General features: G+C 44.0%; 2 protein-coding genes across 4 annotated transcripts in view; one reads left to right on the top strand and one right to left on the bottom strand.

Annotated features, from left to right (window-relative positions):
* Nucleotides 1-6,481, top strand: part of ccdc85cb (coiled-coil domain containing 85C, b) — a 48,534-nt gene extending 42,053 nt beyond the window's left edge. For all 3 annotated transcript variants that reach the window (XM_069158617.1, XM_069158616.1, XM_069158615.1), the window contains 3 exons: nucleotides 1,237-1,329; nucleotides 1,496-1,594; nucleotides 4,169-6,481. In XM_069158617.1, the coding sequence (XP_069014718.1) occupies nucleotides 1,237-1,329; nucleotides 1,496-1,594; nucleotides 4,169-4,258 (282 nt within the window). In that variant the 3' untranslated portion in view covers nucleotides 4,259-6,481. The remainder of the gene's footprint in view (nucleotides 1-1,236; nucleotides 1,330-1,495; nucleotides 1,595-4,168) is intronic.
* A 391-nt stretch (nucleotides 6,482-6,872) lies between these two features.
* On the bottom strand, nucleotides 6,873-13,211 carry ccnk (cyclin K). Its single transcript, XM_069158613.1, has 11 exons — nucleotides 13,096-13,211; nucleotides 11,841-12,073; nucleotides 11,389-11,470; nucleotides 11,165-11,296; nucleotides 10,329-10,434; nucleotides 10,168-10,225; nucleotides 9,630-9,799; nucleotides 9,327-9,535; nucleotides 9,135-9,165; nucleotides 8,785-8,856; nucleotides 6,873-8,392 (listed from the first exon to the last, which is right to left on the bottom strand). Exons 1-11 carry the CDS (start codon nucleotides 13,102-13,104, stop codon nucleotides 7,869-7,871), a joined length of 1,626 nt encoding a protein of 541 aa, XP_069014714.1. The 5' UTR covers nucleotides 13,105-13,211; the 3' UTR covers nucleotides 6,873-7,868.
* Between the last annotated feature and the right edge of the window lie 1,031 nt (nucleotides 13,212-14,242).

Genomic DNA, 14,242 nt, shown 5'->3' with positions numbered 1-14,242 from the left:
TCATATAGTGGTTGTTGCTGTGTGAGCAGGTGACAGGCCATAACCCTCAGGACCAGGAAAACAAATCAATGTTTCATGTGGTTGATGTGACATGAATTGACTGTTGGACAGTTTCCACAGATCATCCCTCTTGGCTGCAGTGGGATTATTATTTTATCTCTATGCTATCAGGTTATGCGGGCTCATTCTGGCACCCAAATGGGGCCAGCAGGCGTGGAGGGAGCTGACAAACGCATCACTAGCGAGCAGAGAATCGAACCCGGGCTAACAGAGCCATGGATCTGTGGATAATGCAGGGCCCCGATGCCAGGTTACAGTGAATGGGCACCATTGTGTGTCCCAGAGATCTCTGTGTCCCTCAAACAGAGAGTCACTGTCTGGAACTAACTGGGGGGCGCGATGAGTCAAGCAAACCCCCTGATCCTCTTCCTGGCTGGCTGCTCCCATCACACCAGGTTACATCACGTCGCGCAGGTAGCAGACCTGGGAGTTTGAAGGCTGGGTGAATGCAAAAACAAAAAGGGGGAAGAGGAACACAAGGGGAGGAGAGGTGATGTGAGTCGGGTTGAAGGAGATGACATTTTCAGTGCTGCAGTACAAGAAACCTCTCCTGTTATGTCAGAACAGAACACACGCTGATGAAGACGGGGAGGGTTATTTTATTTTTTTTCGTACGGAGTGAACTGTCCTGGTTGTGGATCAAATGAAGAGCTCTGTGTGATGGTGCTCATTTGAATCCTGGTTTAAACCATAGACTTTATATAAAAGTGGACGTAGCTTCAGGGTCTGAAAAATAAGGCCGATGTGGAAAGGCCTTAAGCTGTAATACCACCGAGTGCCACTAGAGGTTGGCTCCAAAAAGCCTTCGGCTCCATAGACTCCCATTCAACCAGTCTCGTAAAATTCTCAGTCAATACATTTTTTTCCACGAGTTATTTCGGTGTAGCTATCTGAAGTCCCATCTGAAAATAATCCCGTCATTAATTGCATAATAAACTTCAGAATGCCGTGTTTCTGGGGGCGTGTCAGTTTGATTGACAGGCCTTTGGTGCAGTCGGGTTACAGCTATCGGTGGGCGGGAAGCAGTATCGCCGGGTTTCCTATCGGATCCCCCGCCGCTGTCTCAGGTCCCACCTTTTCTCTCACATCTTTGCTGCTCCGGTTTACTGTGAAAGAAACAACAAAAAACCTTTAAAATATATATGTATATTTTGTTTCTTTTTACCCTGTTCATAGGGTACGGGCCGTCTACCAACCAGCGAGTCCTCTCCTGCTACAGGCTACCTGTCCTGCGTCCAAAAGCCTGAGGCTGTGGTGCACGCCATGAAGGTAGCATATTCCCCATTACATCTATTCTTTTCACTTTTATTTATTCACTTTAAGCTGTGCTGATCTCACCCGTGCTTATCGTCTTGTTTCTGTTGCTATGAATGCAGTCAGGGAGCGAGCTATGTAGGAGTAATGATATCACACTCATCCCCATGTCTGCCATCAGGTGTTGGAGGTCCACGAGAACTTGGACAAGACGGTTCCTGAGGACTACGAGGACGATCTCAGTGAGAAAGAGAAGGCCATTGTGCGAGAGATGTGCAACGTAAGTGCAACACCTGCTCTCTGGTTGGACTGCTCATAGTCTCCCTTGTGTCAGAGTGACAAACAACGTGTATTTGTGTGGACGTAAAGTGAGGGTGAGCGTCTGATTTACTGAAATCACTACAAAACGCACAACTATTAGCGGGAAGATATTGGTGCAATATTGATGCACTAACGTGTGAGACTTTTTGGCACCATATGCACACCGTTGCTGTAACAAAGGACCCTCACGGCCGTAATATTGCTGTTTGTTCAGTCTGTCTCTCTACTTGGGTGCAAATCAGGTCAGTTTCTGAGCTGCTAATGAGGAATTCATTTAGACTCCTTTGGTTTGGAATGCAGCAGAGTCCCCAGGACAGGACAGGACAGGACAGGGCAGGACAGGGCAGCACAGCACAGCTCGTTTCCCTTCTTCCTCTCTATCTGTCCCCTCATCTCCTCTGCCTCTCCCCTCGTCCTGACTCTAAACTCTGAGTACAGGCTGTAGTTGAGCTGTCAAAGCAATTAAACTGGAGCGGCAGGGAAAAGAGCACCCCCCCCCCCCCCTCCACGCATCCCCCCCCATCCCTTTCTGTTGGTACTGAAAAGGCCTGCTGCAGGATAAAAAAGGTCCACTGATTAGAGAGAGAGAATGAGAGCTGAGCTATCTGGGTCCTGCAGAGGTATGTGACAGGCCAGGAATCTGGGGCACTACAATAGTACCTCTGTAATATCACTGGGGTCCCCCGGGGGCCCTTCTCACTCACTCACTCACTCACTCACTCACTCACTCACTGGCAGAGATGTCAGCAGCCTCACAGAGACCGAGGACAGAGGTAGCTCTACTGTAACGTGTGTGTGTGTATATATATATATATATATATTTCACAGTGGTGTGAAAGTGTTTGCCCCTTCCTGATTTCTTATTTTTTTGCATGTTTGTCACACTTGAATGTTTCAGATCATCAAACAAATTTAAATATTAGTCAAAGATAACAAGCAAACACAAAATGCAGTTTTTAAAATGAAGGTTTTTATTATTAAGGGAGAAAAATAAATCCAAACCCACATGGCCCTGTGTGAAAAAGTGTTTGCCCCCTAAACCTAATAACTGGTTGGGCCACCCTTAGCAGCAACAACTGCAATCAAGCGTTTGCGATAACTTGCAATGAGTCTTTTACAGCTGTGGAGGAATTTTGGCCCACTCATCTTTGCAGAGTTGTTGTAATTCAGCCACATTGGAGGGTTTTCCAGCACGAACCGCCTTTTTAAGGTCATGCCACAGCATCTCAATAGGATTCAGGTCATTCTCCTTCAGGATTTTTTTGGTAGACAGTAGAATTCATGGTTCCATTTATCACAGCAAGTCTTCCAGGTCCTGAAGCAGCAAAACAGCCCCAGACCATCACACTACCACCATCACCATATTTTACTGTTGGTATGATGTTCTTTTTCTGAAATGCGGTGTTACTTTTACGCCAGATGTAATGGGACACACACACCTTCCAAAAAGTTCAACTTTTGTCTCGTCAGTCCACAGAGTATTTTCCCAAAAGTCTTGGGAATCATCAAGACGTTTTCTGGCAAAAATGAGACGAGCCTTAATGTTCTTTTTGCTCAGCGGTGGTTTTTGTCTTGGAACTCTGCCATGCAGGCCATTTTTGCCCAGTCTCTTTCTTATGGTGGAGTCATGAACACTGACCTTAACTGAGGCAAGTGAGGCCTGCAGTTCTTTGGATGTTGTTGTGGGGTCTTTTGTGACCTCTCGGATGAGTCGTTGCTGCGCTCTTGGGGTAATTTTGGTCGGCCGCCACTCCTGGGAAGGTTCACCGCTGTTCCATGTTTTCTCCATTTGTGGATAATGGCTCTCACTGTGGTTCGCTAGAGTCCCAAAGCTTTAGAAATGGCTTTATAACCTTTTCCAGATTGATAGATCTCAATTACTTTCTTTCTCATTTGTTCCTGAGTTTCTTTGGATCTCAGCATGATGTCTGGCTTTTGAGGATCTTTCGGTCTACTTCACTTTGTCAGGCAGGTCCTATTTGTGATTTCTTGATTGAGAACAGGTGTGACAGTAATCAGGCCTGGGTGTGGTTAGAGAAATTGAACTCGGGTGTGATAAACCACAGTTAAATTATGTTTTAACAGGAGGGGGCAAACACTTTTTCACACAGGGCCACATGGGTTTGGATTTTTTTTCCCCTCCCTTAATAATAAAAACCTTCATTTAAAAACGGCATTTTGTGTTTACTTGTGTTATCTTTGACTAATATTTAAATTTGTTTGATGATCTGAAACATTTAAGTGTGATAGACATGCAAAAAAATTGGAAATCAGGAAGAGGGCAAACACTTTTTCACACCACTGTATGTCTGTGTGTGTGTGTGTGTGTGTGTGCGCGCGCGTGCATGCAGTCTTTGCTGCTCAAAGTCAAACTGTGAGCATTTGAAGTTTTCACTCTTGAAGAAGAAAGTCTTTTTTTTTTCCCACTCGTCTTCCTCTTTCAGTCTCTGCCTCTGTGTCTGCCCGTCTCTCTGCCCGTCTCTCTGTACACCTCGCTGCTCCTCTCAACTCCTCTCCCTGCGTCTGTTTGCAGGTGGTGTGGAGAAAACTGGGTGATGCAGCCGGATCAAAGCTGTCCGTCAGACAGCACCTCTCTGGGAACCAGTTCAAAGGGCCGCTGTAGCATGGCAACCAGCGAGAGGCGAGAGAGAGAGAGAGAGAGGGCGAGAGAGCGAGAGAGATCAGGATCTGCAGTACCATCTCTCACCGGAAAAAAAAAACACACAAAAAAACCAACCCACACCGCCTCACTACCTGCGCTGCACCACCCATCATGCCGTGCTCCCCGCTGCCTACAGCACCCAGCACTCCTCTCAACTCACACTCTCTTTAAGACTGGCTGAGATAGCTACAGGACGGACCCGTTACCCTGTTAATCCACATGTACAACGTTGTTTTTATCTCTCGGCGCTTATGTTGACGACTGGCAGCTAGTTTCACCGACTCACCACTTTTTCTTCATTGATTCGGAGGCTTTCGAATGCTCTCTCCCTCTCTCTCTTCCTCTCTCTGTCTTTGAACACACCCTGCTTCGTAGCCCTCTTTAGATCACAGCTGTGCTATAATAAGCTCGCGATATATAACATGGTTTCAAGCACAGATCTGATGAGGCCGCAGGGGCAGAAATCTCTTGCTGCTGGGATGTGAAAGCAGCGATGTGGCCGTATCTTCAGCTACGTTTTTGATAGTACCTCCTATAGAGACCCTAGCTCCTGTCACACGTATCGCCCCCCCTAGTGGTCAATGAGTATTATTACTAGCATTAGCATTCTAAAATGTTAACTAAGTGAAACCCACTGTGACCTAGCGCCTTTTGCTCGTAAGACAAGTCTATGGATAATAAAGTCTAGAGATCACTGTTAACTTGTGTATATTATGTATAAAAAAAAACAAAAAACACCATAGCACTACTTCATTGTTACTGTTGATTTGATCTATTTTGTATTCTAGCGTGGCCATGTGATCAAATAATTCAGTTTTGAAAGCACACACAACCGGACCTTAAACAGGGTTTGCTTTCGGTAATATTCTTCTTTTTTTTTTTCTTTTTTAAATTCTTTTCCAGATGAATTATTCCTTTTCTCTGTCACCTCTGAAAATTGCATTACGCCATTCTGAATCTGTCATCTCCATTGATTACTGGACAGATCTTACTATGTGAAACTAAAATTGTATGCTGTGTGCATGCTTGACAATCATTTTCTCAGGTTGGGAGGGCTACAGCTTTACCTTTGCCCATCTGTGAGTGTGTGTGTGTGTGTGTGTGTGTGTGTGTGCGCGTGCACGTGCACAGAGACTGAATGGTTCTCTAGCAGCTGTAGCATCTGCCTGTGATTGCTCTTTTTCTGGCCATTGAACCCTAGTTACAACACAGTTGAAAACTGCTGAAGACATTTTCTGAATCCATAAGAAAACTGTAAAAAAAAACAACTTTTAAAAATACAAAACCCCATATTCAGTTTGGACGGCCTCTCTGGATTACCCAGAATTCCTTGTTTTTAATATCTCAGAAGATGAATAATACACACTTCTCTTAAGATTTGACCTTTTCTTCCTGTCATGGATTCAGCAGGTGTGTTTACGCAGTGCATGTTTCTTAGAGTTGACTCTTTTTCTTTTTCTTAGAATATGAGCGGTAAGTCTTCCCTTCGATGTCTCCATAAAACAATAACATTATAAAAATGAGTATTTCTTGATGTCAGAATGAACAAACGCTGTTCGTATTTATTGCCAGGTGTTAAGATAGAGATGGGAGCGCGGTCAGTAACTGAACAGTCACATTTCCAGTTTATCCGACTGACTCGATGCGTGAAGTCGTCCGATAGATTTGTCAGAGTGACTGACAGCTCAAGCTCTCCCATCTCTAGTGTTATTTGTTCCAAATTAGAACATTTCTGAGGCACCTCTGCTCTCTCAAATAATGGGTCAAAAAAGAAAAAAAGAAAAAAATCAAATCAAAGTCTGATTTTAAAAAGTGTCCTTTTTTCTAGGAACTGATTTGAAGCCATGATACAATTTTGAATACTTTATATACATATATGGCATTTGATTTTAGATATGCCACGTTTTTCTTCATTGTGTTTTGATTTGAAACCCAACTGTCTTTTAAAAAAAAACACAAAAAAAACATCTATAGTGTTTCCTTTTTCTGCCTATATGCTAAAACCACAGTACAGACTCCTAGAATCTACAGTGTAAAGGTCTATTTCTGTAGTAACTAGCATGACTGTAACTTCTTTTCATGAATTTCACTGATAAACATGACTATTCGGCAGGTGAAACAAAAACATGAACTAGGCCACTTTTAGAAAAACATTTGGGAGAAAATAAACAAGTTGCTTAATGACGCTGTGAACTGCTGTCTTCATTTGATGGAGTAATTGTTTTTGCAGACGTGTTCCCTTCACTGGATGAGCTAGACTGCCCTCTGTTGGTACATTACTGACACTACAGTACACAAAACTTCCATCGAATGCACAATTATAGCTGCTGAAAGTAATGGAGAACATTTGAAATTTTATGGATAAACAGGTAAATGTAACATTTTAATAATATCTTTTATATAATTGTATTTAATTACGTCTGATTGGTCATCCACTGCACTCATAGGAAGACGTTTGATTGGTCCATATGAGAAGAGGCACCAGAGCTCGCCTAACAGGGCTGCTCCGGTACATCAGAAATTTTGGGAACCATTGCTTTATGCAATATAATGACAAACATGGAAAACACATTACTGAGTAGGAAAAGCAGGTCTTTAATGTCATAAGAACCATTTATACACTAAATCGAAGCTGCGTGTGGGATACAGAAAAGAGAAGCCTGACTAAGGCACGTATAGATAGAAGCTCTCTAAACCAAAAAGAAGAAGAGAATATGTACAAATAAACTTCAGACTGTCCAGTGCGAGACAACAGAGGTTCTGTCTGCACTTCATTTCGTAGTCTGCAGCACAGATGCACTAAAAGTATGATAAAATAGAAAAAAAACATAAAAATAAGACCGCTTCTGATGGCAACAGAAAACATCCTGCAACATGATCTCCATGTTTTCAGAGTGAAATGTAATGAAAAGACAAACCATAAGTACAGAACACAGCACATTTCTTTTCAATGCGAAAGTCCTGTTTATATTTAATTACTGCATATTCAACCACCCTTAGATGTGATTACACCAGTGGGAAAGCAGAGCAAAGAAAAACATTGCAGGGGAAATGACAGCAGGAAAATAAAATGACAATATGGAAGGGAGTAAAGACTCGACCTTTGATCCACTCAAAAGTAAAATGATGCCGGAACAATTCGTTAAGAACTTCTGTGGCAACATTAGAAAGAAAAAAACCAAAAATAGAACACGCGCAGAAAAATGAGGTCACCGATAACTCCTGGTACATTCCCAGAACAAAGACAATGACTGGACAGTGGTTGTTATCAGAAACTGGAATTGGACACTCGCACTATTTGTCCTGTATGTGTTCAGGTCACTATTTAAAAAAATATGTCAAGATTCTTGACTTGTGGTTCTCATAACAACACTGTCCAGACCTCACTTTTCCTTTCAGGTCTATTTGCTAATAAGTCTTCATTCACAACTCCAGCACTCGGATGAACCAGCTCCCCTTTTCTGACGTTTGGACCAGAGTAACAAGCTCCTGGTTGTTTTCATTCCTCCAGAGAGCTGCCCATCACCAGCTGTAGCTCTGCAGTCTCAGTTCGTACACCGTGATCACGCTCTCATCTCATCCACCCACCGCGGTTCAGGGGCATGCCGGGCGGAGGGGGCAGGGGCACCTGTGACTGTCCTGGGGGCCCCGGGGGAGGAGGAGGGTACCCACCAGGAGGAAGGCCGATCCCTGGAGGCGGTACGTGGCCCGGCGGCATGCGAGGCGGTGGCGGCGGGTAGCTGTTGTACCCTGGCGGTGGATAGGTTGGGGCCAAGTTGGGTGGCGGGTAGGAGGAGGGAGGGGGAGGGCCTGGAGGCGGTGCCGCGGGCGGCGGGTAGACGTGTGGGTGGTAAGGCGGTATCGGGGGAGCATAGCTGGGCGGCATGGGGGCGTAGGAGGGACCCTCTGTCTTCATCAAGGACTGGAGGCTCTGGTAGCCCTCTCCGGACATGTAGGAGCTGGTGGTGGACATGATGTAGTTGGTTGGTGGAGGCGGAGGAGGGCGGTGCGGCAGGGGAGGTGGCTGGTGCGGAGGTGGAGCGTGTGGAGGCGGAGGAGCCACTTCATTTCCTGGTTCGGCTTCGATGGGAGGAGCTAGGGTGACGGGACAAGGCAACAGAGAAACGGCTGGTTAGAAATATGCCAGGAAATAACAGGAGGCTACTCTGCAATGAGCTCTCCGTTCCCAGACAGTGAGCGCACGGCCGGGCTGCAGCCACATAGGAGGTCTCATTATCAGGCTCAAGCACTAATCAGATTGGTCTGGGATAGGTTAGGAGTATGCGTTGCGTGGGGAAACACGTCCAGACGAGTTGTGGTTACGCAAGCAGACTGAGAGGACTAACGACTTTGGGTTGTTTTCTGAGCTCCGGTCGCAGGCGGGGGGGTCCCCGGCAGCTCATTATGGGCTCGTTTGGTGGCACATGCTCACAGACAAGCAGGGTGTCGAGAAGACGGACAGGACAAGGACAAACACTCACTCTTACCTGGGGGAGGCTGCGATGTGGGCAGCGGAGGCATCGGGCTCTCCAGCCTTGGGATCTTTGATCCAACTTGTTCTGCAAATTGTAAATAGAGCAGTTAGGAAGATGCAAAAAAAAAAAAAATCTGCGAGAGCATTAAGAAACTTTTTTGTGACCCGACTTTTATCTAAATCAGTGGTTCTCTACTTGTCTGAACAGAGGAACCATGTTTTTCCTCCTTGGTTAATCAGTCTAGACCCAAGTTTTTTAAATTTTCATGAAAAAAATGGAGCGGTGATACACAACGCCTTAATGCATAAACATAAAATAAACTAAAAAAAAAAGTTAAAGAAAATGTAAACGTAATGTTTTACCTGGAGCCTTTGGTTCCTCTTTTGGGGATGTCTGAAACAAATCAGAAGGAATAGAAATACTCTTTTAGGCAGGTTATGTTGAGAGTTTAGAGGCGAATCAAGTTAAACACGAACACAAACCGTATCATCTGCTGCGACATTTTAAATAAACGAAGAAATCCCCACTGGAGGACATTTCAAGCGTTCCCTTACGTGTGAGCGTTTGAGCTGGCGTGCAGGGCTGCCACCCTGAGGGGACGTCTTCTTTGGTGGTGGGGGAGGAGGGTTGGCGGCTGGGGGCAGCCCCTGTGGTGCCGGAGGAGCGGGGATCGGTAGAGCGGGCACCCGCTCCTTCTCCTGCATCTGCTGAGGGATGGGCTTGTTGCCCTGGGAGTACAGGTCCAGGATCTGGTGGCAAATGTCTGAAAGACCAAGACATGTTGTGGTTGAGACGAGTCTGAAAGGCCATCAAACAAACATCGTAGGGGAGTACCGAGGCGCCGCTGTGTCGAGTACCTTCGAGCAGCTCAACTGGGACGTCCTGGACGAACTGCTCCCACCAGCGGCGTGAGGACTGCTTGGCCGTCCACTCCTGGATGTCGAACTTACAGAGGCGGCCTGCCAGGTACATGACGGCCACGGCGATGATCTCCGGCTCCCACTGCAGAGACAGCATGGTGCACAGGCTGCCAGGGACACATTGTGGTTAAAGTCTCCTCTAACTCTTGTCAGACGAGGGTACAATTCCTCTCAAATGAAGTTCTGGAGCCTTAAAAGACTATTTTCCAATTCTATCCCGTCATGTGCCCCATTACTTTTATTACTTTGTGGCATTTGCCTCTTTTTGCTTGCACTCGATAGAAAGGCAGACGGGAAACGGGGGAACAGAGAGAAGATGATGACATGAAACAAAGGGCTGCGACCGTATTGGAATCGGGGATGTTGCAGTTATGTGGTCTGTACGAGGCCATTGACATTTTGATTCAATCCTTATAACCAAGATTAAAAAAAAAGAGTGCGATTGGGAGGCGGCGTTTCATCGCCAGCTGCTCACCTGTCATTGACAAATGTCCATGCCATCTGGAGCACCTTGCACACTTTATTCTTCTCCCCTACAGCAGGAACACAAATCAAAGCCTGTGCTTCACTGGTTCTTCATATCAGAACTAATCAGACTGTGTGCTTTTGATGCCATAGATTTGTATCCGACCTTACCTTTGAGCTGCTTGACGTAGCGCAGCAGGAACATGTAGGGGTGCTCCACCTGCAGGTCGAACTTGATAGTCTGCAGCAAGATTCTCTCCAGCACCATCACCTCTTCCTGTTCAAACAAGTAGGAGTACTTCAGCCATCTCCCACCAATCTGACTTTACACGTAAAAGTCACCTAAATAATTACATTTTCAATGTTTCTTTTTAACCATAAATACTCCTGTTATGGAGGCTGAGCAGACTTAGTTTAAGCGTTTATGAGAAAATACACTATATCTGCAGAGTAAACTCTTATAAATCAAGGATTCTTCTGTAGTAACATGAAAAAAAAAGACTGTTTTTAATTGCTTGCCTGGTTTTCATCTTTCCAAAGTGATTGACTTCAACTTTTAACTTAAAGAAATAACCTACTGTGCCGAAAGGTCAATCATTTTTCTAGTTTGGCAAAAAAAAAAAAAAAAAAATCTGCACATCTTTGGTTGTTTTTGGTTTCATTTCCTTATAACTTTAATGAACTTGGCATCATGGCAGTCTGCCTGCCTCACAGTGAGGTCATAGTGAGGTCATAGTGGCCCTTTGCACTACATGATAAGTCTCACGTATGCAATCCATCAGGAGGCTTTGACTATTCGCTACAAGGCTGCAGCATGTTTTCATGTTTTTTCAGAGCTACATGATATTATGTCACAGCTCCGTAAAGCTGGTTTTGCTGTAAAGACTGATCATTACTTTTACGGAAACAAAATCCATAATTGAGGATGGTAGGTGTGCCTGATCTTTGAATTTAAGGCACCTATTTTGTTGCCACTGCTAAAATAGGGAAAATATAAGAAGCTTCACCTTGGGATCATCTCCAAACTGGGCAAACTGCACGTCATTCAGCAAGCTGCGTGCTGTTTTGATGATATCTTTGCACTTCTTTGGGGTTTCCTCGACTTTTCCAGCCAAGAAAAGACAGCAAGCACCGGTGACCTGTCGACACACAAATCACAACGTTAAATCCTGCACATTTAGTCCTGTTTCAAGAATCAGAAAAACTCAGGATGAACATAAACTGAACTCACATATCTGGGAAACTGCTTGAAGGAGTGAAACATGTAGAAGCGGTGGAAATATATGATGCCAGTTGCCAGTGTGTCATAGTGCCTGATGACAGTTAAGGATTCACAGAAAATATTTACAGGTACGAGTAGATGTCAGCTACATGAAATACAGATCTGTGCTGCAACGATCAGTGCATACAACAACTCTGTGCTGCATGCTGTAAAATGTTCACATTAACATCTTTACACCACGATGTCAACATGAATCCAGTAAATAAGTATAAGAGAAGCAAAAAAAAAAAAAATGAGCCACTTTTTATCAGGGTATATGATTTTGGGTGTGTAGCTTCTTCATAGTTTTGATCTTTATGTCTCTAACTTGTCATCTACTTTATTTTAACTGAAGCAAGTGGCATTAATTTATCTTGTAGCCCGTTCCCCAGTATTCAAGTTAACACATCAATCAAGGATACAGGCCAAGTCGAGTCCCGACGTCGAATATGAAGCGGGCTCCTTCTCTCCGATACCGGGCCTCTGTGCCGGGGTCCAGGCCCTCAGACTGAGAGGGGGTGTGGGCTAAATCCTTCTTGTCCCAGTACCAACATGGCTTGATGTGGTCCAGAATTGCTTGGCCAGTCATCAACAGGTTCTCCTTGGATTCCTTCATTGATTGAGGAGAGGAAGTAGATGGACCCGCTCCACTGGACTGTGAAGAAACGAGGCAGACAGATTATAAATAATGGGCAAAAAAAGAGAGAGCAAAACCTACTATCTCTACTACAAATGAACCAACAGCCCAGTGACACACACACACACACACACACACTTCATAGGATTAAAAGCAAAACTGAATAAATATATCAAAATATTACATCCAATATCAACAAAGTTATAAATTGAAGTTGTCCGATGTAAAATGAATGCTGACAAGTCTGGTTGTATGAAATCCAATTTTTATTTTCACAAGAAAAGATGCGGATATTATCTCTGCAGGTTTTCAGATTGACAAGGAGTTTATTCCATCCTATAAAAGAAAAGGCAGGTTGTGCAAAACTGGAGCCTCATTTAGGATGAAGCTAAAATCTCCTCTTGAAGCAGATCGTGCAGCTCGACTCGTTTACTCAGAGAGGAGCTGAACGAAGCTCAACATTGGCAACACATTTATATATAGTATATCGAAAGAATATCAGCTCAAAATCAGATTTTTTTTGTTTTGTTTTCCCAGCTCCCTAATCCTGAATCAATCGGGCTTTAGTCAGAATCCCTGATGAAGAACATGGAGGTCCAAACAGTGCAGCCCTCAATTTAAGATTTAAGGTCTGCCACCTTTACTTTACTGGAGACTTTAAGTACCCTGGAGCCGCTTTAATCCTCACGCCCACTACCGGGGCTGTTCAAACTCAACAGCGAGAGAGCCGGATAGGGGAGATCACCGGAAAAGGCCCGCGGGTCGGGGTTTGATGAGCTCACGTGATTAACTCAAGAGTCCAGACTAAGTAAAAAAAAAAAAAAAATACTGAGAGGACAGCCGGCTATATTTGATTAAAAAACGTCCCTGAATAGAGACAAGTCAACGTTGTCACTTTAGCGGGTGAGTGCCGGCGAGCTAACTCGCTCCACTCGAGGTCTCAACGCTGAGACTGGGAGCCTCCTCGTTTGTCCAAAAGTAGCCCTAAAATCCCCCTTTTTTAAATCCTCCTCCTGTTTATAAGGAACCACGGCGCTTACCTTTAACATGTAGGCGTCCGGGTAGATCACCTAAAATCGACCAGTGTGTGAGTAATCCGCAGTTATTCACGAAAAGTTGGCTAACAAGTAGTCAACAACACTCCCCATTGTAACAAGGGTACCGCCATTTTGCGGTACGTCAGAGGGCCGGTGGAAGACGTCATTACGCACGTGCGTTGTGGAGATTTTAGTTTTACACTTCCTCTGTTAAATTAGTTTATTCAATGATGTAACTCTTATTTCTACTACTGGTAAACCCCTTATATGATAGATGTAAGAGGGAATTCATAGTTCTCCTCATGGAGAAAATATGTTGTTTACAGTATTCTCCACTAGGGGGAGACAAAGAACGTCTCTTGGACTGGATTTTTGAGGTATGCAGTGTGATTTGACCGCATGACTCACTTTTAACAAGATTGGGTTTTTGAACACATGTAGTTTATTATTTGTTGACATGACTCACTTTAAAAAATAAGTAGCCTACATTGTTGACAAAAGCATTGCTCTGAATAAGGCTGGGAAAATCACAAGAAAGTAAACTAACAAACATTTCGCCTACGTTTCACTAAATTTTGAATGATCACTTCATACTGGATTTAGTTTTTACAAATAGAATGTAAGTTTGTGCCTCTGGCTCCAGAGCTGTACTGCACCCAAATGATTTGCGCAGGTTGACATAGAGATTTGTTTTTGACAGTGTTAATTTGATCTTTTATATTACTGTTGGATTATCTCCACAATTACTTGTACACAATAATGGCATTTTAGCTCAAAAAGAGATATATAGAGTAGATTAGGATGGTTTGCCACAAAACCATAATTTAATTTTGGCAAGTAACATAATTGTAATAACAGTCATACATTATAACAGTAATGATGTCACAAAAAAACCCCAAGACATTATCTTGTGTTTTATTGATGAGCCAGTAGTTTTCTATCCACGGTAAATGTAACCCAGTATTGCATTGGTGCTGTCTTGACCCAATTTTGGCCCACTTGTTTTTGTGTGTGTAACATAAAACGAGTAGCCCACCGCAAATCATTGACTTGTTACACGTTACAGCCATTTGTGATCACTAATTTAACTTCAATACAACTAAAAAAAAAGAATAATTTAATGTGTTTTCTTCTCACCCAAAGGTATTGC

This window comes from Embiotoca jacksoni, unplaced genomic scaffold (assembly GCF_022577435.1).
Source record: "Embiotoca jacksoni isolate LCO1_2020_lvr unplaced genomic scaffold, fEmbJac1.0.p SCAF_23, whole genome shotgun sequence".
NCBI lineage: Eukaryota > Metazoa > Chordata > Actinopteri > Embiotocidae > Embiotoca > Embiotoca jacksoni.
Note: the sequence above shows the minus strand (reverse complement) of the source record. Positions and strands in the feature narration are given on the sequence as shown.

Coding starts and splice junctions, on each gene's coding strand:
- ccnk (XM_069158613.1), bottom strand. Junction 11,471..11,840: donor GTCGGGACTCGACTTGGCCT/GTATCCTTGATT, acceptor AACTGTCATCAG/GCACTATGACACACTGGCAA. Junction 8,393..8,784: donor CACATCGCAGCCTCCCCCAG/GTAAGAGTGAGT, acceptor CCGTCACCCTAG/CTCCTCCCATCGAAGCCGAA.